Source organism: Tubulanus polymorphus, chromosome 3 (genome assembly GCF_964204645.1).
Source record: "Tubulanus polymorphus chromosome 3, tnTubPoly1.2, whole genome shotgun sequence".
NCBI classification, from domain to species: domain Eukaryota; kingdom Metazoa; phylum Nemertea; class Palaeonemertea; order Tubulaniformes; family Tubulanidae; genus Tubulanus; species Tubulanus polymorphus.
In genome coordinates this window covers 12,243,576-12,268,887 of record NC_134027.1, presented here as the reverse complement: position 1 = coordinate 12,268,887, position 25,312 = coordinate 12,243,576, and the positions used below count along the sequence as shown (strand labels likewise).

At 39.3% G+C, this 25,312-nt stretch overlaps 4 protein-coding genes and 1 pseudogene across 5 annotated transcripts in view; 4 read left to right on the top strand and 1 right to left on the bottom strand.

The window, feature by feature from the left end:
- Positions 1 to 24,711, bottom strand: part of LOC141902919 (gamma-glutamylcyclotransferase-like) — a 67,549-nt gene extending 42,838 nt beyond the window's left edge. The window contains exon 1 of one of the 2 annotated variants that reach the window (XM_074790881.1): positions 24,637 to 24,711. The gene's annotated coding sequence lies outside the window, so the exon portion shown is untranslated. The remainder of the gene's footprint in view (positions 1 to 24,636) is intronic. The other variant, XM_074790880.1, reaches the window with a different exon arrangement.
- Positions 1,163 to 2,929, top strand: LOC141902090 (uncharacterized). Its single transcript, XM_074789731.1, has 3 exons — positions 1,163 to 2,099; positions 2,213 to 2,487; positions 2,669 to 2,929. The coding sequence occupies exons 1-3, from the start codon at positions 1,163 to 1,165 to the stop codon at positions 2,927 to 2,929; spliced, it is 1,473 nt and encodes a 490-aa protein (XP_074645832.1).
- LOC141902088 (uncharacterized) lies at positions 3,378 to 5,195 on the top strand. The gene has a single exon (XM_074789729.1). The coding sequence runs from the start codon at positions 3,378 to 3,380 to the stop codon at positions 5,193 to 5,195; it is 1,818 nt and encodes a 605-aa protein (XP_074645830.1).
- LOC141902087 (uncharacterized) lies at positions 5,953 to 6,585 on the top strand. The gene has a single exon (XM_074789727.1). The coding sequence runs from the start codon at positions 5,953 to 5,955 to the stop codon at positions 6,583 to 6,585; it is 633 nt and encodes a 210-aa protein (XP_074645828.1).
- LOC141902085 (uncharacterized) lies at positions 17,628 to 18,843 on the top strand (annotated as a pseudogene).
- Positions 24,712 to 25,312: the final 601 nt, after the last annotated feature.

Sequence of the window (25,312 nt, the reverse complement as noted above, 5' to 3'; positions counted from 1 at the left end):
AAACCTTCAGCACGGCAAATGATTGACAGAAGATCTAGAAACAAAATTGGTAGAATCATGATGTGAGCGACCCTCTTTACATGATGTCGCTGGCAAATTGTATTCAAAAACGAATCAGAAAGATAAAGATCTTAAAGAAATAGCTTTTCAAATATAATCCCAATAATTCAAAGTACCTTGAATTTATTCTCAAAGTGCTTATAGTGTGACCATCTGAGCTGGTGCAGTTTCAAGTAATCATAACCAACATAAGTAGGCAAGCAACCTGGCAGATATCGTATCTGGCTCAGTCGACGTAAGCTGGGCTGATAGGATCTGGGCTGCGATCTGCGAATGGCTGATTCATTTACATAGAAATGTAAATGAATTTCCCAAATATTTGCCTGATTTTAGGAAAATTTTTCAAAATCCCAAATATTTCCAAGCCTGGAATTATTATTTTGAAATTCCCAAGAAGTTTTTCCCTGTGGTTACTGTTGAGAAGCGAACAAGTGTAAAAAGTAAAACTTTCATAGATTAGACTAATGACATTTTAATGCCTGCGCTATGCTTTATCTAGACTTTCTGACGAATTCACATGATGATGAATGTTTAATATAATAATCGGTAATAGGTTTTGAAGATAAAATGATAAGAATTTAGTATATTAGAGCAGTTCAAAAGTCGAAATTTAGACACATCAGAAACAGCAATAAAGAAGCAGAAAACAGAAATCTTCTTGTGGTTAGTTTATCGCATAGCCATAAGAAACTGGTAGCAGAGCGTAGTTGAACCGAAGTACAGAAGACAAAGAAGAAAAAGATGTCAAGTCAAGAAAATACAGTAGCAGAAACAAGTGAAGTGAACGAAACTTTACTACCAGAGATCGAACTTCTGAAGCAGAAGAAATCAAGAGGAAAGGCTGCCGTAACACGGATTCGGCACAACATTGAAGAGGCTGTCCATAACAACAGAGAGCGGACCAGAATACGAGAACTCCTCTAAAATTACGACGAGAAGCGGGAAGATGTTCTAGGAGTCATGATGGAGTTAAGTGAAAAATATGTGGTCAGCAGAGATCAACAAAGTGTGATGAAAATGTCGAAAGAAATAGAAGTCTACGCAGAAGAAATGTTAGATATGGTAACACGTCATCTACATCAGAGAAAATGAGCCATCGAGTATGATAGCCCTGAGCCGAGAAGAGGTTATGGATGGGGACGATGATGAAGTTTTAAGCCAGCAAACCACGGCGAGCGATATTCAATCCGTTGCCGCAGGGCAAGTAGTTACTTTGGGCCATGATATGTGGAAGCAACTCAAGAGAGTTTCTATCCCTGTATTCAATGGCGATAGAAAAACATATGCTAATAAGAAAGCGGCATTTATGGCGTGTATTGACAGCGCACCTGCCACAGCTGAGTATAAGTTACTACAGCTGCGTCAGTACTTATCAGGAGATGCATTGAAATGCATAGAAAGTTTAGGACATTCAGCAGCAGCTTACCAGAGAGCGAAAGAATGTCTAGAAAGAAAGTTTGGAAGAAAAAGGCGGCAGGTAGCAATATACATAGAAGAACTCAATAACTTCCGTCCAATCAGGTACGGAAACGCCCGGGATCTAGAGAAGCTCGCGGACTTACTAGATGTTGCCGTGGTAAACCTAAAAGAAGCCGGAAAAGAATCAGAACTGGGCGAAGGTTCTCTGTACCACAGTCTACAAAGAAAATTACCAGAGCAAATGGTATCGAGATACCATAGATGGGTGTTCGAGAAGTCTAAACCAGAGTCAGTAGAAACACTGCGAACATGGATCAACCAAGAAGCGGACTTTCAAACAATAGCACACGAAACTGTCAAAGGTGTGACTGCTGAAAATCAGTATAACTCAAATGTCAGTAGAAAGCCGCACACGATGTTTGTTGGTAACAGTGATCCAGGAAGAGGATGCCGTGTTTGTGGGACGAATCATCCCATATGGCAATGTGAAGATTTCAAAAAGATGAATATTGATGATAGATGGAACCATGCGAAGAAAAGCAGACTATGTTTCAGATGTCTTGTAGAAGGTCACCTGGGAACAAGTTGTAAAGTGACCCGGATTTGCGGAGTCAACAAATGTAAAGAAACACACAACCGATTGTTGCATAGAGAAAAGCTAATAAACGGCGACGCACCTAGAGCGAGCTACTGCGAGAGCGCTGCCACGGAAGGGGAGCGTTGTAACACACAGCCATCAGAAGACGTAGGCTCGATAACTCAGAACACCAGATGCAACTTCATAACCATGAGAACAGTACCAGTGATTTGAAAAATGGCGAGAAGAAACTTCGAATAAACGCCTTACTAGACGATGCAAGCACCAAAACATACCTGAACAGTGACGTAGCTGCAGAACTAGGGCTGAGAGGGTCGATGGAAAAAGTAACAGTAAACGTTATCAACGGACAAACGGAGACGTTTATTACTACACCAGTAGAAGTACAGTTAGAGAGTGTGAACGGACAGGTAGATACCCTAGTCAGTGTATACACCACAGATAGAGTAACAGGCCAGATGAAAGCAGTTGACTGGAACGGCTATAGAGATAAGTGGAATCATCTGAAAGGCATACAGTTCCCACGTCCAGGCGACCTATTGTAGACATGTTAATAGGTATAGACAACATTGAACTACATTATTCGTATAGAGATATACGCGGAAGACCGAAAGAGCCAGTGGCAAGATTAACACCACTTGGGTGGACTTGTATTGGTTGTCCATCGGGAAAACGGATGGAACAACAAATATTCAGACGAACTTTGTAAGTAAATACTTCAGCAAAGCCGATCAAGAACTTAGTTCATCAGTTCAGAAGTTCTGGGAAATAGAGAACTTTGGGTCCACAAAAGAAATCCTAAGTCAAGAAGATCGACAGGCGCTCAAGACAGTGGAAGAGTCGCTGACATAAAAGAGAAGACACCAGCAGAGGTCATTGGTAATTACCACATTTTCCAGTGATTCGTCCAGATAGGTCAACGATAAAAACAAGAATAGTTTTTGATGCTTCAGCGAAGTTTGCAGGCACATCACTCAATAATACGATCTATCAAGGGCCGAAGCTACAGCGAGACTTGTTTGACGTGTTGTTGAGATTCAGAAGATATCCGATAGCTTTTGTGTGTGACATCGCAGAGATGTATCTTCAAATATCTATAGCACCTGAAGATAGGCCATACCACAGATTCATATGGCAGGACCTGCAGACAAACAAGCCACCCGATGTATACGAGTTTAATCGAGTCGTGTTTGGGGTAAATTCATCGCCATTCCTTGCTCAATATGTATCTTGAAAGAATGCTGAGAAGTACGAAGATAGATATCCATTGGCAGCGAGGACTGTACACAACTCGACGTATATGGATGATAGTATGGATTCAGTTGAAGATATCGAAACGGCCATCGAACTATATTCTCAGTTAGTTCAGTTGTGGAGCAAGGCAGGCATGCACGCAAGAAAGTGGATGTCGAATTCTTTAGAGGTATTACGACAAATACCTGAAGAAAATAGAGTAGCGGAGATCAATCTAGATGATGGGAATCTTCCTAAGATTAAGACGTTGGGTGTAACATGGCAAGCAGAGAAAGATACATTTCAATTCCAAGCTACGAGTCAAGATGAAGGATTTGCGTACACCAAAAGAAAGGTTTTATCAAAGATATCCTCATTGTTTGATCCACTCGGATTTCTCACTCCATTTATCTTATGGTCTAAGATAATCATGCAAGAGATGTGGGTGGACGGTGTAGAATGGGACGAAGAGCAGAATCCAGATCTCGAGAAGAAGATAAAGAAATGGTTTGCAGAACTAGAAGATCTGCAGAAGATAAGAATACCTAGGTGCATACGAGTCGCATCGGAGGCAACACCAAAGAAGGTGCAACAACACCCATTTGTAGACGCATCACAAGATGGTTACGGTGCAGTTGTATACGCGGTGTGCACGTACAAGGGTACAGACGAAGTTTCAAGCCGAATGATCGCAGCTAAGTCTAGCGTCGCTCCTTTAATCTCTAGTAGCATACCAAGACTTCAAATGATGGGAGCCATTCTAGGATTGCGACTGGTTGAAAGAATTACTGAGGTATACGAAATGAATATGAAAGAAGTCATCTTTTGGTCGGACAGTTTGAATGTGTTATGGTGGATTAGAAACCGAAGAAGAACTCTGAAGGCGTTTATAGCACACAGAGTCGGCGAAATTCAAAGTAAGACCAGACCAACACAATGGAGATACGTACCTAAGAAAGCTAATCCTGCCGATTTAGCATCGAGGGGTATAACCGCAGATGAACTGGCGGATGAGAATAGTATATGGTGGACTGTTTCAAGATTTCTCGTGAAGAATGAAGACGAGTGGCCAGTGAATCGAGTCCAGACAAGCCAGGTAGCCAAACAAGAACTGAAGAAAGAATTCATCTCCAGGGAGACAGAATTCACGATGCTTATCAAACTTAAAGAAACTGACGAAGATTGGCGTTTGAATCCAGAACGATATTCACAATGGAATCGTCTATTGCGCGTTCATGCGTGGGTACACAGATTCATCGACAATTGTAGAGTACCGAAAACTGAGAGGAGTGAAGGCGAGCTGTCTGCAGATGAGTTACTAAACATCGAAGAAGAGATAATTCGAAGATGTCAGATCGAAGGATTCAAAGAAGAATACTCCTTGCTGGTTAAAGGAAAGAGTTTACAATCAAACACCAAACTCCTCAGTTTAAAGCCAAGATTAGACGAGGAAGGTTTGATAAGATGTGAAGGAAGATTAAAATATGTAGAATTCTTAGCTTACGATGTGAAGAATCCGATCATATTACCAAGGCATCACCACGTAACAAAGTTGATAGTAAGACACCACCACGAGAAATACCATCATGTTGGTGGTACAAATCAAGTGTTGGCAAGTTTATCCTCGCGATACTGGATGATCAGCGCCAGAGAAGCGATCCGAGATGTTGAACGTGAATGCTGCACATGTAAGAAACGAAAAGCTAAGGCTGCAACACAGGTCATGGCACCGTTGCCACGACTTAGGGTAAAGATGCCTATACGCGCATTCGCAAGAACAGCAGTGGATTTTGGTGGACCATTCATCACGAAACAGGGTCGCGGAAAGAGCAGAGAAAAGCGTTACTTGTGTCTTTTCACATGTTTGCAGACCTGCCAACATTGAATTTTTCAAGATAGTAACATTTTTCAAATTTGCCAGTATTTTTTAGATTTTGCCAGTGACCCACTAGACTTGATGTGACCTTTGCCAGTAACATTTTCAATATGGCCAGTAACGAATTTTTGGATTAAAATCAGAATATAGAATATTAAAACTACTATAGAATATTAAAACTACTAAAGAAATTAATTTTAACGAAGAAGACGGAGAACCCTCCGAATTTTCCAGATTTGACAAAACGTCGTGAACTTCGTCCGCCATTTGCAACATTCATGACAATTTGAGCGATGAAAATTACTCGTTGTAACCAAAAATTCGCTAGACTGGTTCCCGGTATTACTCGTTGTAACCGAAAATTCGCTAGACTGGTTCCCGGCTGTATGGAAACTTCGTGACAATTACTCAAATAAAAACCAAATTTCCCCGTAATAAATGTTAATAAACCATTAAAATACCGATTATGTACTGCAAAATTACCTTTATTGACATAATATAAGGAGATTTTTATTGAGGCCGTATTTATTTGCTCATTCGCGTAACATCGGAACGATATCGGAAAAAAGCGTATTCCATTGCCTGTGCCAGTAACGCCGTATTACCGCGGGTAGCACCGGAACGGAATACGGCAAAAACGTAATGGTTGGCAGGTGTGTGTTTGTCAAGCAGAGCAGTCCATTTAGAACTCGCATTCGGTTTGGACACAGATGCGTTTTTGAATGCATTCTACCGAATGGTTAATCGACGAGGGCTGCCAATAGAGATGAACTCAGACAACGGAACAAATTTTGTTGGAGCCAACAACGAACTCAAAGAATTGGTGAAACTTTTAGACAAAGAAAAGATGAGACATACAACGGCAAACCAAGGTGTGAAATGGTACTTCAATCCGCCACTCGCACCCCACTTTGGAGGAGTCCACGAGACGATGATCAAGTCAGCGAAACGAGCTATATACGCTATACTGAAGAACGCAGACGTGAACGATGAAGAGTTAATGTCGGCATTTACTGGAGCTGAAGCACTGATTAACTCCAGGCCGTTAACATACCAGTCGGCTAGCCCAGATGATGACGTTCCGTTGACACCAAATCATTTCTTGTTCAGTCAAATGGAAGGTCAGTTCGCGACAGATACTGTAGATGAAAAGGATTTCAGTCCACGAAGAAGATGGCGACATGTCCAAGAACTCATGAAACATTTTTGGCAAAGATGGATGAGAGAATGGTTACCACAGTTGAATTCGCGCAAAAAATGGACAGATACTAAACGAGATTTTAAAGTCGGGGATGTCGTTTTAGCAATATCGTCAGATACACCAGGGGGTAAATGGCCTTTAGGGCGCGTGTTAGAGATCTTTCCAGGGAAAGACGTGCACGTTCGAGTGGTTCAGTGAATGGACACATCGATTTAGATGCAATTTGCAAACAAGCGTGGCCGGTGAGTCTTTGAAAATCGTTCCACAATGTTGACAAGAAAGCTATAGGCTACTGATCTCCTGCTACATTTCACATTGAGTGCATGTTAACATTACATATACTTGTAAGAAACCCACATAACAGAAACCAACTAGGATTCTAACATTCTAAACCCTAACCTTATAAACTATGGTACTCTCAAGCATAACCACCCACCAAAAAAAAAAACCTAACCCTGTAAACTCTAACTCTCTAAACACTAAACCCTCTAAATTCTCTCTCAAACCTTATCCCTAAACCCCCATTAAAACCTAACCCTCTAAACGCTATACCCTAACCCTCTAAACCCTAACCCTCTGAACACTAAAACCCTCTAAAATCATCATTTTGTATTATCATTTATTGATAGTAAGTAAGATCATGGTTAGATCTAAGAATATTTTGACTTATGAACTGATGAATTTTAGACAGAATTAGCTGCAAGAACAATTTCAATTCTTTTCTTGAAATATACCTCGTATTGGTAGCGGCTTTGGTCACAAAATTAGAATATTTCCTCATCCATCCTATTTTAAAACTTAGAAATAATATTTGTGAAAGATTTGTGATGTAATCTATCAAAACTCTTCTGCAGCGTGAAACTTTAATCAAAAAACATTATTCTTTTGAATAGTTGTTGTAAAGGCTGTAGAAATTTATTGAAAGTTTTTGTAGAGTTTTGAAGTGTTAGTTTTCAAACTACCAAGTTTTAAATGACTATGAAAAATAGTAAATAGTAAACGAATATGAATCTATTAATTCTTCAGCGAGATCAAAATCTGTGATCGCTTATAAGACACTGTATAGTATGCTTGTGGTGCTGAACTATAGGTGAACTATGGAGCAGCAGTAACAGTGCTGAGAGCTTAGCATAGTGTACTTTAATAGCTTCATAGCAGCGGATTGAAATCTGCATCTTCAATTTGATCGATTTAGCCTATTCAAATTACTCATTGATTCTTTGAACTAGGTTTATGCAATAGACAATAGATCCTTTTACCTCCCTGGCCAGTTTCAAAGCTGAAAAACAATCTGGCATTGAGATATAACAGAAAATACACGCAGTTTCCTCATAATTCAACGCATTTCTATAGACGCTATTTCTCAGCTCTGCCTATAATGACGTTGCAGCGTGCACCTGCTGATTTAGCCGACGCTGAACAGCAAGCGATGTAAGCAATGAAATGAGGTCAAAAATCTTGTTACAAAATCACAAATAGCGCGTTACAACATATATTCAAAGGAATAATGTTTTTCGATTAAAGTTTCACGCTGCAGAAGAGTTTTGATAGATTACATCACAAATCTTTCACAAATATTATTTCTAAGTTTTAAAATAGGATGGATGAGGAAATATTCTAATTTTGTGACCAAAGCCGCTACCAATACGAGGTATATTTCAAGAAAAGAATTGAAATTGTTCTTGCAGCTAATTCTGTCTAAAATTCATCAGTTCATAAGTCAAAATATTCTTAGATCTAACCATGATCTTACTTATTACTAAATGTTAATACAAAACGATGATTTAAACATCCTCGTTCCTTGCTGTCTACTAGAAAATGCAATGGATTGCTATTCAAATCCTATTTTTGCGCTTATGTGTAGACTTTCAAAATCAAGAGGCATTTTGTCTCAATTCGAGTGCCAAATAGGTATAAAATTAAGTTGAATTGCTCTTGTAGCTTATTTCCTATTCATTTCTATAGACATCATTTCCGATCCGTCACTTTAGTGACGTAGTTCTATTAATAGACACAGTACCACGCGTTCAGCAGAAGGAGTGTATACACTGAACAGGTGCGCGAACATCAAAATCATCAATTCTGACTAGATTGAAAAGATTTTTCCAATTATGAAATCACCTAGCCTTATTGTATACTATAATATATCGTTTAGTGTAAAAAGTAGAAAATCTTTAAAAAAGTGTCAGTTACCCTTTAAAGATTCTTTACACCAATTGAAGATTCTGTACACCAGGGCAGGTTTCCTCACTGATCCACTCTGCCCTGGTGGATATGAATTAAGATGCGTATCTGCACTTTTATAGAGAATGAAATATAACATAAACATTTTGCTTCTTTATCAGATCCATTCAGCGGACATAAGTACAAGATTATGTGGAAGGAAATGACAGTCACAAACAGCAAGTGGAAAAACAAGATCGGTTTTGATGGCACCCCTTTTGTGATTGCTGGGTCACTGATAATGGATTGTCATCATTTAAAGGATACGAAAACCACTTTTAAAAAGAATTATCATGAAAAAAAACATGTGAGCTGGTGGTCATTTTAGCAATTGTGGTTTCGATTTAAATCCATTGCTTTTTAATCCCATCATTTTCTCTTTATTGCAGCAAACAAGCATGGATGATCACAAAACGATAAAAAGGAAATTTCAGATCCAAAATTGTAAAAAGCTTGGTTGCCAGGCTAAAATTTTATTGAAAGAAATAAATAAGATTTCCTGGTTATGAGGTAGGGTATAATATTTTATAAAAATGAGTTGTTTATGATAGTCAGAGAACACATACCATATTATTATTTGATACAGGTTACAGATGAATATAGTAAGAACAAGATGGATTCGATGTCAGCAAACCTGAGAAGTGATTTGTCTGTGGGATCAATGGTTAAGACATACAAACCATGTTTCCGATAAGGTGTGTATCATTTATGGTTGTCACAACTTGTACCTGTAAATCTAAACCGACAGATAAATATTTGTGTTGACATTATATTTTAAGTGTGGAGGAATTTCTCAAACAATCGATGATATCGGAAATTTGGTGCAGGAGGGTGTTACTGATAAGCGAGGCATTACCTTCGATTCCTTGTCAGCAATGTACTTTTTGCGGGCAAAGAGTTACCAGAAAAAACTAACAAGAGGTTCTACCCTACATTGAACCAAATTCGTTGGCAAGTAAATTGCTTTCGTAATGAACAACGAAACTCACGGTTCGATGTTGAAAACCTTATTGGCAAAGTGACTACTTGGAAAAACGATTTTCCCGAAGATCGATTTTTTTGTCGGACATCTAAAACTGATTCTAATGACTTGAAACGAAAATTTTTGTTTGTCCAACAAACATTGTGGCAGCAAACTTTGCTGGCTCGCTACGGAAATGAACTTGTTTTATTGGACGCAACATACCGAACAACCAAGTACGCGGTACCTTTGTTTATCATCAATTATGTTGTGGTGGCATCATTTGTTACCGAAGATGAAACAAAACATAGCTGAGGCTCTTGGTATAATTAAACAATGAAACCCATCATTCAATCCCCGTTACTTCATGACTGACTTCCGTGAAGAAGAGATTCAAGCTACAGAAGAAGTGTTTCCTGGTGAATATTTTCATAACTATTTAAATTCTCAAAGGTAAATTGAGTGTCTAGGTTCAGTGATAAATGTTTTCAAATATCAACTTCAGGTTGTCAGACATTCATCTGCAATTTCCAATGCGAACAAGCATGGGAAAGATGGGTGTCTAAAAAAGAAAATGGCGTTACAGCCATGAAAGAAGCTGTGTTAAGTAAACTACGCAGATTGGCTCAGGCAGTTTCCCAAGACGAATTTGAAATGGCCATAGATAGTCTAAAACAAAGTGATTTTTGGCAGGGAAAATTGCAGCATTGGCTGGATACGTATTGGCTAAAACATCATCAGGTAAATAATCTTAGATTATATAAGTAAGTTATTATTTGTTCAGGTTTTTTCTTTACATCTTAGCTGTATGAACTATCTTTTATAGCACTGGGTCCATGCTTTTCGGCAAAACCGTTTCTTGATAAGTGTGAACACAAACAATGGTATTGTCAGAACAAGGAATTCAAGCACTCCTATCTCCAAAATCATAAGGATAAGAAGATCAGTGATATGATTGGTATCCTGGTAAGTATTTTCTTCCTGACAAGTACAATGAGTAAGCCCATCCTAATGCACATAATATTATCTTTATCAAACAGGCTTTTTGATTCGAGATACAAAGTTAGCAAGAAGAATCATACATGCTGTTTATCTCATCTTGCAGGTAAAGGAGATAAAGAGTGAGAGTCTGAAACATAATTTCTTTTAGTTATTTTAATCTTTGACCTTACTTTACATGTTTTAATTGGTTCATAGGGGTTTTTATAATGCTATCTAGTCACCATCTAGTGGCTATTCTGACTAAGAATACTCATTTGCTCATATTTAGTATGTCTTGAATTATTTTGACTTATATTTTCAGATTTCTAGTGATCTAAGGTAATTCTTGAAATACCAGAAGGATTTCCTAGTCTGTCGTCTTGGATATCTCCATTAAAAATCTTTGGCTTTGCTTTAACTAAATGTACACATATAACCACGTACTTGCACACCAAATCATGCTCCACCAAGTCAATCTATCAAAAATATTAACCTTGATTTGAGGAAAATTTATTTTGATTCGAGAGACTTTGTAGTATTGTCTAACTCCTGTTGTCCGTGTTTAATCAGTTGGACGTCACAAATGGCGACGAGGATAAACTAAAGTTGGTATAGACTTTCCTTGACATATTAGAAACGTATATTTGCAAAATGGATGTCGCTCCGATGGTAAAGTTTGACTGTGCTGGGGATGCTTCGAGCGTGGGACCCAGATGGAAACGGTGGATGAAAGGGTTTCTTTATTACGTCGAAGGAAAGGGTATACGGGACGCGGGCCAGAAGAGAGCCCTGTTACTCCACTCAGCCGGAATGGATGTACAGGAAATGTTTGAAACACTACCAGAAGTAGGTTTCGTTCCTGAAGTCCCAGGCGAGCAAAATGATGAGTTCAAAAAGGCGGTTCGTAAGTTAGATAATTATTTCGTCCCGAAATTAAATAAAACTTTCGAAAGACATTTTTCGTTCCGTGAAACAGGAGGGTTCGGAAACGGTAGACCAGTTTGTTGCCAGATTACGCAATCAGGCGAAAAAATGTGAGTTTGCCGACGAGGAGGAACAGATTTGCGAACATGTCGTTGAATCATGTAGGTCCTCGCAGCTACGAAGGAAACTTCTTCAGAAAGGCGAAGCCCTCGATTTGAATACTGTTTTGAGTCTAGCAAGAGCTATGGAAGCCGTCGATATACAGTCTAGGCTGATGGAGGAAGTTAAACCGAGAAGTGAGGTTAATCAGGTAGATAGGAGGAAACCGAAGCCGAATGTTTACTGTAGAAATTATCGTTCTGGCGCGAAGTCAGATATTCCGTGTTACCGTTGCGGGAAACAGGGACATATTTCAAAAGATAAATCATGTCCTGTTCAGTCAGCTTCCTGCAAGAAATGTGGAAAAGTGGGTCACTTTGCAAAATGCTGTAAGAGTAAGTTCACTGGTGGCCGGGAGCCGAGACACAGAAACAAAACAAACGCAGTGGCGGGAGATTCCGATGACGAGGCCGAATATCCATTCACAGTCGGAGAGAGCTTGTTTTCGTTGCGTCACGAGATGCGCGATGGCGTCATCGATTTAAAAGTAGGCGGTATACTTATACGAGCGTTGGTTGACTCGGGTTCAACCGTGAATGTGATTGACTCCGATACGTGGAATTATTTGAAAAAGCAGACAATCAGCTGCACTGCGGTGCGGGTATCGAAAAAACTCTACCCATACGGCTCAGTAGAACCGTTATCTACAGTCGGTAAATTCGTCACAACCCTCGGAGTTGGCGACCGTTCTGTGGAGGGGGAGTTCCTCGTTATTAGCAGTAAAGGTAGATCGCTGATTGGAAAATCTACTGCTGAGAAACTGGGCGTTCTCAAGGTCAGATTGGGCATTAATACAATTAGCGACAAACGCATAACGATAAGCGATATTGAGAAACGATATCCTGAAATTTGTTCGGGGGTCAGTAAACTAAAGGGCTACCAAGCTAAAATCCATGTGGATGAGAATATCAAACCGGTAGCGCAGAATTCTCGGAGAATTCCATTCGCCTTGCGTGACACATTAGAAACGAAGATTAATCAGCTCCTTGAGGAAGACATAATCGAAAAGGTGGAAGGACCGACGCCCTGGGTCTCTCCACTTGTAATTGCGCCAAAACCGTCGGGGGATATTCGCGTCTGTGTAGATATGCAGCAAGCAAACACAGCCGTCATACATGAGCGTCACCCGATTCCGACGGTTGACGAGGTAATTCAGAGCATGAATGGCAGTACTGTCTTTAATAAGATAGATCTGAAGAGTGGATTTCACCAGTTAGAACTTGAAGAGGAATCGCGCAGTATAACAACGTTTTCGTGTCATCTTGGTCTTTTCCGTTATAAAAGACTTATGTTCGGTATAAGTTCAGCCCCGGAACTCTTCCAACATGTCGTTAAGCAGGTTCTTGCTGATTGTCCGGGCGTCGCGAACATTTCAGATGACTTGATTATTCACGGGAAAGGGGACGATGAGCACGATGCTCGTCTTATCAAAGTGCTGGAAACTTTAGCAAAAAACGGACTCACTGTGAATCTGCCGAAATGCCACATACGTTTACCCGAGATAGAGTATGTTGGTCATATTCTCGGAGCCAATGGTATATCTCCGACAAAAGATCGCATGAAAGCTGTTCTCGAGGCAAGGAAGCCGAATTCCGCATCTGAAGTCCGGAGCTTCCTGGGCTTGGTGAATTTGAGTAGTCGATTCATTAATAATTTGTCGACAATCGCGGATCCGTTGAGACAGCTCACCCAAACGGCGTATCGTTCCACTGGGGTAAAGAACACGACCGTGCGTTTGATAAGCTGAAACTAGAGCTCGGTAAAGCAGATACACTAGCGTATTTCGAAAAGGGTGCCCGGACTGAAATTATAGTCGACGCCAGCCCAGTCGGTCTGGGGGCAATGTTAGTGCAAACGCAGGACAAGGACTTTCATTTATTCGCCAAGGTCTAAACCATGCGCGCGGATTGAGAGGTGGGTATTACGTTTGCAACCCTATGACTTCACCGTCAAGCATATTCCCGGTAAAGAAATGGCCGCAGACGCGCTTTCGCGGCTGATTAATCCGTCAGACGGAAACGATGACAATATGGGTGAGGAGTATGTGCGGTTTATCGTAGCTCACGCTACGCCAGTCGCGCTGACGGTTTCAGAGATCGGCAGAGCATCCGAGTCTGACGAGAAGCTACGAATCGTCAGAGAGTGCATCGAGACGGATAAGTGGCACGACTGTCTGCCGGGGTATAAGAACGTTCAGACTAAACTTTGCGCTGTCGATAACCTGATCTTACGGGGCTGCCGTATCGTTATCCCCGAATCACTACGGAAACGCGTCGTGAACCTCGCGCATGAGTGCCATCAAGGGATCGTGAAAACGAAGCGTCGGTTGAGAGCGAAAGTATGGAGGCCGGGCATAGATCGTGATGCAGAGAGAGTTGTGAACCCATGCCGGGGTTGCCAACTTGTTAGTCTGCCGTCTAGACCGGAACCGTTGAATAGGTACGAGCTGCCGGCTGGGCCATGGCAGGATACCGCCGCAGACCTCCTTGGCCCGATGCCGGGAGGGGAATACGTATTGGCAATTATCGATTATTATAGGCGATTCTTGGGAGTCGAGATAATCAGGGATGTAAGGTCCCGCGAGATAATACGTTGTTTAGATAAGATATTCGCAGCGTTTGGGTTACCAAGGTCGCTGAAAACTGACAACGGGAGGCAATCCATCTCGGAAGAATTCGAACATTACCTGGCCGAGAATAATATCGAGCACAGGTTAAGCCCCCCATCTGGCCACAGGCTAATGGGGAGATAGAACGGCAAAATAGGACATTACTAAAGAGCATGCGGATTGCGCAAGCGGAGGGTAAGGACTGGCAGGGAGAACTGCATAAGTTCTTATTAGCTTACCACTCCACTCCGCGAGAAACGACCGGTGTATCGCCATCCAAGATTATGTTTGGGTGGGAAATGCGTACAAAATTGCCTGAGTTCGGCGATCGAGAATATGTCTCAGATCTGGCCGTCAGAGATCGCGATAGGGAGGAGAAACAAAAAGGCAAAGATTACGCAGATACGCGTCGTCGAGCTAAACCAAGCGATCTGAAATCTGGTGATCGCGTACTGATCGAACAGAGGAAAGAGAATAAACTGTGTACGCGTTACGCGGATAAGCCCTTAGTAGTAGTTAGCAGGGACGATAAAGGCGTAACGGTTCAATCTGAGAGCGGAAACCAGTACGTCAGAAATCCCGCTCACCTAAAGAAATTTGTAGAGGCGGATGATGCTGACGAGAAATCTAATTCCGATTCTGACATCGAGTCCAGGCCCGACGGTATAGTCACCGATTCTGGCTTGCTCGATTCGGAGTTGCAGGCTGACGATCAACCGGTACAAACGAGATCAGGTCGAAACGTATGCGTACCGGCTAGATATAAAGATTACGTGTAGTGATGAATTAATTCGTAGCAGCTGTATCTTAATTAGTTAACGGAATTTTGGATGATGTCTGAGTTTGATATTTGCTTATATGAAGTTCCAATTAGTAGGACCCTAAGTCAAGTTATAAGTTTAACGATAGTTGGGTTACGAGAGTAGTTTAGTCACTAGGACGGTGTTTGGACTTAATAATGTTTAATTTAGATACTTGTGGTTAACGGGAAATACAAATTATTCGTATTATAGATTTTTAGTTTTGTAAGTTCATTCAAAATCTGGTAAAAGGAGGGATTGTAGTGTCTTACATCAGTGTATTAGTGTTAGGTTGTTTATGTAACCTAGTGTAGGCCGGATGTAGTTACGTGGCTGAATAAAGAGACTTTGTAGTATTGTCTAACTCTGTTGTCAGTGTTTAATCAGTTGGACGTCACAGGAATGTAATGGTATGCTCCTGCTTCCCTGATTATCTAAATAGCTGTGGTTTATTTTTCATATCCTTACTTTAGCTTTGTACCTGCTAAAACATCAATCACTTGGTTGGTTTGATTCTTCTGTGTTCTGCTAATCTCCACATATATAAATTATAGAAAAATGTTGTCTCTTAACTATGAAATATTGTTTCTTTTGTTAATGGTAGTTTTGTTTGTACTAAATTACTGTGGTGGTATTCTTTCAGATATTAAAAAACGTATTAGAATTTGAATTAATTCATTACATTTTTTTTACCATTTCATTTCCAGAAATTTTCTTTTGAAATGGACTACGGTGAGGCACATCGTCATTTCTTTAGCCCTTTCCATATCTGGTAAGGGCTTTGATGATCTACCTGATGCATATTGGAGAAGCCCATTTCTCACCTTAGATGTTCAAAAACATGTTGCAACAGAGACTCTAACTCATGAAGCCCCAAATGGAGAAATATTTCCTGAATTATGTGATGATGTGACTGTGAGTGAAGAGCCTGAATTGAATGAGTTACCTGTTAGAAAACGTTCATTCCATGCTGTTGCTTCACATTGCCGAGATATGTTAAAGCAGATAACATCATTGACATATTTAGTCGGCGACAATGAAGACTTACTCGAATTGGAATCAGGCCTGTGCAGTTTACTTGATAAATTCCAAGCATGTGCTTCGCGTGAAAATGGGCTTATTGTTAATTCAATTGGCGATGATAAATCCGTGAAGAAACAAAAATTCCAGCTGAATGAACCGAAAAATCTGCCAGTCGTCCGGTTGCTCGAAAAAGAAAGCATCCTTTTGCCGATCGAGTAGGAACATCTGCTGAGAAGATGAGGAAGTTTTTCAAGGTTGATCTGCCATTAAATGAAGTGTCTGGAAGTGACAAGAATGAAGTTCCTTCTGGTATAGAGTCGGATTTCATTTCTACTAAAGATCAAATACCAACGCTAATCAACCAAGAATTCGTAAGTATTTCAAACTGGCATGTGATTGAAATCAATTCCTTGGATGAATTACATTTTATGAATCAATGCTCTGAATTTTTATTTTCATTGAGAACGAATCAGATATCGGATATCCGGCTGCTGTTAATGATGTAAAAAATGGAACTGCAGATGAAGTCGTTGAAGTTTGTCAGCATTGTCAGAAACATCCTAAAGACAGGTGAGAATGTTGAAAATTATTTTTTATGATCCTTTTTAACCCGATGTAATATCTTTCGAAATATTCAGACTATAATTTTCAATGATGATGTTCCTTTAAAATCTGGTAAGTTATTTTATATCAAGCCTTACTAAGAATTGTCACGTTTAAATATGAGATCTATATTTATATGTCACCATATTTTATATTAATTTTAGCAATTACGTTACTTGTAAGATTTGTTCAGTGATATGTCATTTGAGCTACATAGGACTGACTAATATACCTGAAAAGTGGCTGTGCTCATGGTGTAAGCTCTCGTCCAATGAAGAATGCAACGATCAATTAGGTATAGGACATAATTCTTTAAAAAGTTTTTGTCATATCCCTGACCAACTGCTATGTATGGAATGGATTAGGACTACAAACTTACTTTTACAGAAGAGTTTGACAGCTCCTGGAAATGTGCTAAAGTGCTGAAGTTAGTTAAAGGTAAATATATTTTGTATAAAAAAAAAGAAATGTACTTTATTACTTATTATGAGATGTTGTGTTAATAAGCAGCAAATCTTTTTTAAAGGATTGGTCAGTGAAATGAAGGAATCAAGCCAATGGGAGCAGGTAGTTCAATCTGCTATTAACACGGCTGCCTGCACTGTTGACTTGATGGAGCGTTTGGCATTTTCACTTATTGACGACTTGAGATGAAGATGCTCAAGTAAAGTTGGTGCGCAACATTTCGAAGTTAGCCCCAAGAGTGTTGTCATTCACACAAAAACGAAGGCTATCCTCGATATTGTTAAGTAAAATTGGTATGTGTCATTATGGCCATAGCCTTGTGTGTAAGACTTGTAAGACTTCACCACATATATATACACCGAGTTCCTTTCTTAGAAGGCAACACTTGGCTAAACGACAAGGTAGGGTTGTTGGTTGTTCTAGAGTTGTGTCTATAAAACTACTTTATGATGTAGGCCTATCATTTTGTCATCTAAACATTTATCTGTAGGCAATGAACTCCTATTTAAGACAGTTAATGGAAGAGCAAAATATGAAGGATGGAAACCACATCTTCGTCCTTTCATCCTACTTGGGGGTTCTCTGGCAGAGAAATGATTTCAAGCTTTGGCTTTTCAAAAAGGTAATGCCCAGACAATTGAATGAAGACTGTGTGTGCGTAGGTATATATATGGAATGGACTGATGAGAAATATGATTCTTTAAAAGTATCATATAAATTGTATTTCTCTGAAAAATCTTGGTGTTAAATTATTAGCACAGAGTTATAACTAACTTTGAATATGTATTTTTTTATGTTGCAGATTAAGATGTCATTGTATCAATGGACATTCATGCCAGTTAACATCCGAGGAAACCATTGGGTTTTGCTGGCTGCTGATGTGCGAAATATGACTGTGTCGGTGCTTGACTCAATGACATCACGACAGAATTTAACATTAATCAACAAATGGAAGTATTTCCTTAGAATAAAATTACTATGCATGTAGTACCGGTATGTTCAAATGTCCTCATTCTGATGAGTCGAATCAAACATTCTGTAATACATTTAGTTTGCTTACACGAAATGATGAGCACAAAATTCATTTATACCATGTCTTCCCTTAATTTCATCCTCTTAGAAAATTCATGAAATGTCGAACGGATACAATTGGAGAACTACCTGGTGATTGGAAAACTGGTTCTTTAAAGTCTGCGAGGCAATCGGATGGGAGCAGTTGTGGCCCATTTGTGTTGTTGGTAAGTTGCATAAAAGACTTAAAAGCTTAAGATAGGAAATGCTTGCGTCCTTAGCCCTTATTATGTCAACATAACGGTGCCTAAAACCCTTAGTTGAAATAACATTTTTATGGACAATAAGTTTATGAATGATGATTTTATGAAAATGTTTCTGGCTCTCATTATATTGTATCATGTTTTATCTTATAGAATGCTCTAGCTCTTACTAATGGGGTCCAGCCAACATGCCTATTCTAAAATGATGCCATTCTCATGAGAGCGTACGTCAGGGCTAAACTGATAGCGGCTAAGAAGCTTCCACACGCGCAGCGCACAGTATGTGACATGGTTGGCTGCAAAAAACAAGCAAAACATGCTCCTTGGGTAAAGTGAGATGTCTATGGAAGATGGTGCCATTTCTTTTGCGTTGGGATTAAATCCCCAGCCAGCGGGGATTATCAGTGTTCGATATGTGTTGCGCAGTATGAGTGAACATGATTTGTGCTCGACATCTTGTGGGTATTTTCTATGCACCACAGCAGTTGAAGTATTCCGCTCTGATGGATAGAAATCGACATTGAGTCGGTATTTTCTATCCACCAGTTGAAGTATTCTGCTCTGACGGATAGAAATCAACATCTTGTGGGTATTTTGAGGAGAGAATCCCACAATGATAATAAAAAGTCCGAAAATGAAACTTCGAGATAGTAGTTTATTCAACGTTTCGACTATATCCTAATAGTCATCTTCAGGAATAATGAGATACTACAGAAATTATGAGATATATATACAATCCAGGGACAAAGAGACTAATTCAAGTAATCAGAGATGATACAAACTAAAGGAAAATTAACGTAGAAACAGTTACACGCTAAAATAGATTAAAGGGAAGCAAACTAAGGGGTGATTATAAACAACAATAGTGAGTATAAATATAAATGAAACTTAAAGTCAGTAGTAAAAAGAAAGACAAACTAGGGGGCACTTAAATTAAAACAAAGGTGAATACAAGTTAAGTCAGAGACGAAATTGATGAGAGAACAAATAACAAATAATTAAAGGGGAAATCAAGTGTTGAGTTTAACCAGTTTACAGAGGAATTTTGATATAAGTTTATTATGGGGTGAAAAACCATTGTTAAGGTTTACAACGTTGTTCGAATTTTCAATAATTAATGCAGATTCCAAAATATGTCTTCTAGTTTTATCGCTGCAAGGGTAAACTAATTCAGCATTAGCAAAATCAAAATTGTGTGAAGTCTGAAAAACATGACTAGCAACTCCGCTTTCAGGTTTAAAGTTTTTTACATCTAATTTATGCTCTTTTATGCGTTGATTAAGATTCCGACCTGTTTCTCCTATATATACTTTGTCGCAAACTTTACAAGGTATTTTATAAATTCCACAGTTTAGGGATTCGGTTTTCGGTTTGTTGTTAATCAATATGTTACTAAGTTTATTATTGTATTTAAAGATGAGTTGTTTATTTAGTGACCGAAGAGAAACTTTAGAATTCTCGAGGAAAGGTACATACGGTACAATGATAGGCTGTTTATCGGTAGCCAACGTAGGAGTTCTAAGGTTGTTATTTCTAAAATGCGTAGTACGAGCTTTAAGTAGAGCTTTTTTCAATAGGAAATCGGGGTAGGCAAGTTTTTTGAGAGATTGGTTAATATGGTGAATTTCATCGGGTAGAAATGAGGGGTCGCAAATTCTCAAAGCGCGAAGAAATAATCCTTGAGCTAAACCGAGTTTAATATCCGGAGAAGTAAAAGAGAAGTAATGGAGGTAGGATTCAGCGTTGGTAGGTTTCCTATAAACCGCGAATTTCAAAAAGGATCCACAGTTAAAAATCAAAACATCCAGAAAAGGTATTTTACTATTAGATTCCCATTCATACGTAAAAGCCAGAGACGGGTAAAGGGAGTTTAAATATATAAGAAAGTTATCAACATTGAAGTCAAAGGGAACCAAAGCCAGAACATCGTCAACATATCTGAGCCAGATTTTAGGGTGAATATCAGTGTAAAGAGGCAATATTTCAGATTCAACATGTTCTAGGAATAAATTAGCTAGAATAGGACTTAGAGGATTTCCCATAGCGATACCGAATGTCTGCTCGTAAAAACAATTGTTGAATTCAAAAAAGGAGTCCGTCGTACAAATAGAGATAAGGTCGATGATACAATCCGTAGGAATGCCGAAGTTAATGTTAAGTGATGGTAATCTGCGTTTTAAGAAATCAAGAGTAGGTCCAAGAGGAACATTGGTAAAAAGGGAAGTAACATCAAATGATATAAATTTGTCGTTGCCAGGGATAATATTCTTAATACGTCTTCCCTCTTTACCATATATCTATGGATTGCCTAAAATTCATAAAGATAATGTTCCACTGCGCCCTATAGTCTCCAATTGTAATTCTCCTACATACCGGTTATCTAAATTTCTCGCGAAACAGTTATCTCCGGTGCTCGGTTCGTTCTCTCCGTCGCACCTTCGCCATAATCAACACTTACTTGAACGTCTCTGACTTAACTTGTATTCACCTTTGTTTTAATTTAAGTGCCCCCTAGTTTGTCTTTCTTTTTACTACTGACTTTAAGTTTCATTTATATTTATACTCACTATTGTTGTTTATAATCACCCCTTAGTTTGCTTCCCTTTAATCTATTTTAGCGTGTAACTGTTTCTACGTTAATTTTCCTTTAGTTTGTATCATCTCTGATTACTTGAATTAGTCTCTTTGTCCCTGGATTGTATATATATCTCATAATTTCTGTAGTATCTCATTATTCCTGAAGATGACTATTAGGATATAGTCGAAACGTTGAATAAACTACTATCTCGAAGTTTCATTTTCGGACTTTTTATTATCATTGTGGGATTCTCTCCTCATCGCGTCAACACGGATATTGTGTTTTACCTATCGTGATTGTGGGTATTTTCTATCCACCACAGCAGTTGAAGGATTCTGCTCTGACTGATAGAAATCGACATCTTGTTGGTATTTTCTATCCACCAGAGCAGTTGAAGGATTCTGCTCTGACGGATAGAAATCGACATCAAGTCGGTATTTTCTATCCACCAGAGCAGACACGTGTGTTTGTTTACTTCCGCTGCACATGCGCTGTGGAGGCGATATGCTGTGGCAGATAGAAAACAACGCTCTCCGATTTATTTCTGAATGCAAATTCCTTACTGAACAAATTGATGCATAATATTCAGAGATAAACCGATTATTAACGAAATTACGGACCAAAACGTCGCACGGAGAGCAGGTGTGACAGACAGTAGATCATCCAGTATCCCTTATACTATACATATACATACCAGGGATACTGGATGATCTAAGATACAGTTCACCCCCAAACTTAAATACGAGCCCCTGTGCACTTACCCTACCGAAACCCTAACCCTAAACCCAATACTAGGGGTCCAGGGACACCATGCCCACGTGGGAAGTGGTTTCAAATGCTCAACAATCTAACAATTTCAAAATTCAACGCTCCCTGGTGACAAAAACCAATGACCTTGAAACTGACCACAATCATAGAACATGTCACTGACCACAATCATAGAACATGTCAGCAGCTACGATTTTGTAATTGATTGTGATAACAAAATATGCCTCGTTACCAATTTAATATTGAAATACTAAGTTATTCTACTATTCAACGACCCCTGGTGACCATATTCAAAACCCAATGACCTCGAAACTCACCACAATCATAGAACATGTCATGAACTACAACTTTGCAATTGATCATGGTAACAAAATATGCCTAGGTACCAATATAATAAGGAAATACTAAGTTATTCTACTATTCAACGCCCCCTGGTGACCATATAGAATAACTAATGTCCTTAAAACTCGCAAAAATCATAGATGATGTCATGAGCTACAACTTTCCAATTGATTGTGGTTACAAAATATGCATAGGTACGAATATAATAAAGAAATGCTAAGATATTGTATCATTCAACGCCCCCTGGTGGCCATATACAAAATCCAATGACCTTGAAACTCACCACAATCATAGAACACGTTATGAGCTACAACTTTCTAATTGATTGTGGTAGCAAAATACGCTTAGGTATCAATATAATGTGGAAAAACTTTTTCCCACTTACGAATGAGTACTGGTGACACCAAGATGGCTGCCAATCGCGTCATAATTGGCCGATGAAAAAATACCTGTCTCATAGGGCCTATATAAAACATTCCTTTTCAAAGAATACCCATCACAAATTGCAATGAGAAATGGCCAACCAGTAGGAAGCTACAGGACTCCGAATTTGGGCTAAAATTAACATTATTGGGCACTTAAAAGGTCATAGGACGGCCATCTTGAGTCCGATCGACCCAATTTTTGTTATGCTGATGGGCCCTGGGGGGATTCACATATATCGGAAAGATCGAGGTAATTGATCAAAGCATCTTAAAAATTTCCCTCAAAAATTTCAAAAATGTGTAGGCCTAAAAAGTGATGATTTTGGCGAACAACAATGGCTGCCAGTCGGCCATCTTGATTCTGCCAGGCCAGTTTTTGGGCTGAAGATGTGTCTATAGGGTAGATACATGTGTAACCCAAATATCAAGACATTACCTTGAAGCGTCTTCAAAACTTCCCAAAAAAACTGGATTCCGTCTACGGATGGACGGATGGCGGACGAAAAGTGAACGCAATAGCCCGCTGGGACTAAAGTCCCAAGTGGGCTAATAATGATTTTATTGTTACTCTCATCTTATGAGTTAATACTATATATGTAGCAATAATGTACGGTCGTAAAATAGCGGAAGTAAATACTTTGCCGTATACGGTTAAATATCCACTTCGCCGAATTTTTTGATATTTTTCCACAGGGGCTTGTAAACTGGCTTGGATTTTACTTCCGGGTTGTTGATAATCTCACGAGAATGGCGCTAAATTTAAACTGCAAATAAATTCAAAATATCACAGAAATACCTCGTGTTGATGTTGTTTATTTATCCACTATAGAGTTTTGATAAACAATTGGCTGTTAAGGATCAGTATCAGCGGGCGCGACACCTTACTATATTAAAATAACAAGGGATGAAACGGCTTCGCTTTTGCCGGTGACCGTATTGATGCGGCGGAAACCACTGCGCATGCGCGGCAACTTCCGAGCGCTTGTGAGCTGTCAATCAAACTACACATTATAGTTTTTCTACATCAATTCAAAAATTGATAATTTCCTTAGAAGTGTGATTGCCTTGGCTTGACATAGGTTTTTGAGAAGAATCAATTGAACTTGAACTGATCTTAACCTTTCGGAAAGTTGCCGCGCATGCGCAGTGGTTTCCGCCGCATCAATACGGTCACAGGCAAAAGCGAAGCCGTTTCATCCCTTGTTATTTTAATATAGTAAGGTGTCGCGCCCGCTGATACTGATCCTTAACCCTTTCGCTGCGTACACGCTTGCACCGCCCCGTACGTAAGGTATTTTCCGAAAAATTCGATTTTTTTCAAATTGTTTTTAACCCCGATTTTTCGCGTTTTTATCGAAGATTATGATGTTATTTAGTGAAAATCAGTAAAAAATCATACCAACAGCCTTTTCTGTAGGGGGGGGCGTGTTGGGGGGGGGTCAGGATGGGTTAGAAATTTTTTTTTTTCAGTTTTTCACCCAAGTGCCTATCTCAGTCTTTGGTGATTGATGCTACGGTGTGGATGAAAGAAATTCAATTGATATGGGATATCCTTTTCCGCTGGTAGAGGTACGTAAGTGGGGAGCCATCTCAATCCCGCGCAAATTACCATGTGCTCAACAGGCTGACAGCACCAACTACTGACGCATTTTCGCCATCTGTTGTTTCGAAAGCTAACTATCTTGTCTTACATGCGTTTCCATACTGTTTGCTGTGTACGCGTTCGAGTTATAAATCAATAGGTGCATGACGTTTCTACAACGTCATACGCACAGCACGTGTCACTCATATGACGTTTCCAAAACGTCACACGTAGCGAAAGGGTTAACAGCCAATTGTTTATCAAAACTCTATAGTGGATAAATAAACAACATCAACACGAGGTATTTCTGTGATATTTTGAATTTATTTGCAGTTTAAATTTAGTGCCATTCTCGCGAGATTATCAACAACCCGGAAGTAAAATCCAAGCCAGTTTACAAGCCCCTGTGATTTTTCTCAGAAATTAATATTTTTTGTGCACATTTGTGATGCATATTTCATTGCGTTATTAGACGAAATTCTGTTTTAGGTTATTTTAGGCATCCTCGATTCAAAATGAATATATAGGCTTACCTACAACGTTCAGTTTGAGGTAATTTATCAGTTTATCCACAGTTTACCTACACACCGCACTCCGCAGCCACTTACTAATGGGACAATAAAGATTATATTGAATTTGAATTGAGTTTATCATGTTTTGGGGTACACCATTGAATAACCAGTTTATCGCAAATACGGGATGGCTCCGGATATTAAAATCCCATCGTAATCAATTCAGATTTAAATACATTTATTGAACGAATCAGGCGTCGCGCGCACAGGCGCCGCTAGTTCATCGCGGAATGCTTACTTTGCTAAGGCAAAAAAGTACTTATACGATAAAGCAACGAGAGCTATGTTTTTGATCGTTCAAAAACGCAGAACTCCCGATGATATGTTAAATTAGATTAGTTGATGTGGTTGCTCCCGGCGCTACGGGTGCCGGGGATATGAAAATCTTGATTTATTAGAAAATATTCATTGTTTCTTCTGTAAAATTTTAATGAAAGTGACGAAATATTCTTAAATTAATGTTAATCTCATTAAGTTATTGAAAATCAAGACGGACATAACAAAAAACGTTTATTATTTTATGGGTGATCAACAAGACATAAAGGAACGTATTTTTGATTTCATGATTTTGGAGAATTATGGGAGGCTCCGTACTCCAAGAAATTAAGCGTAAACAACCGGCGAGTTTTCAGGGACG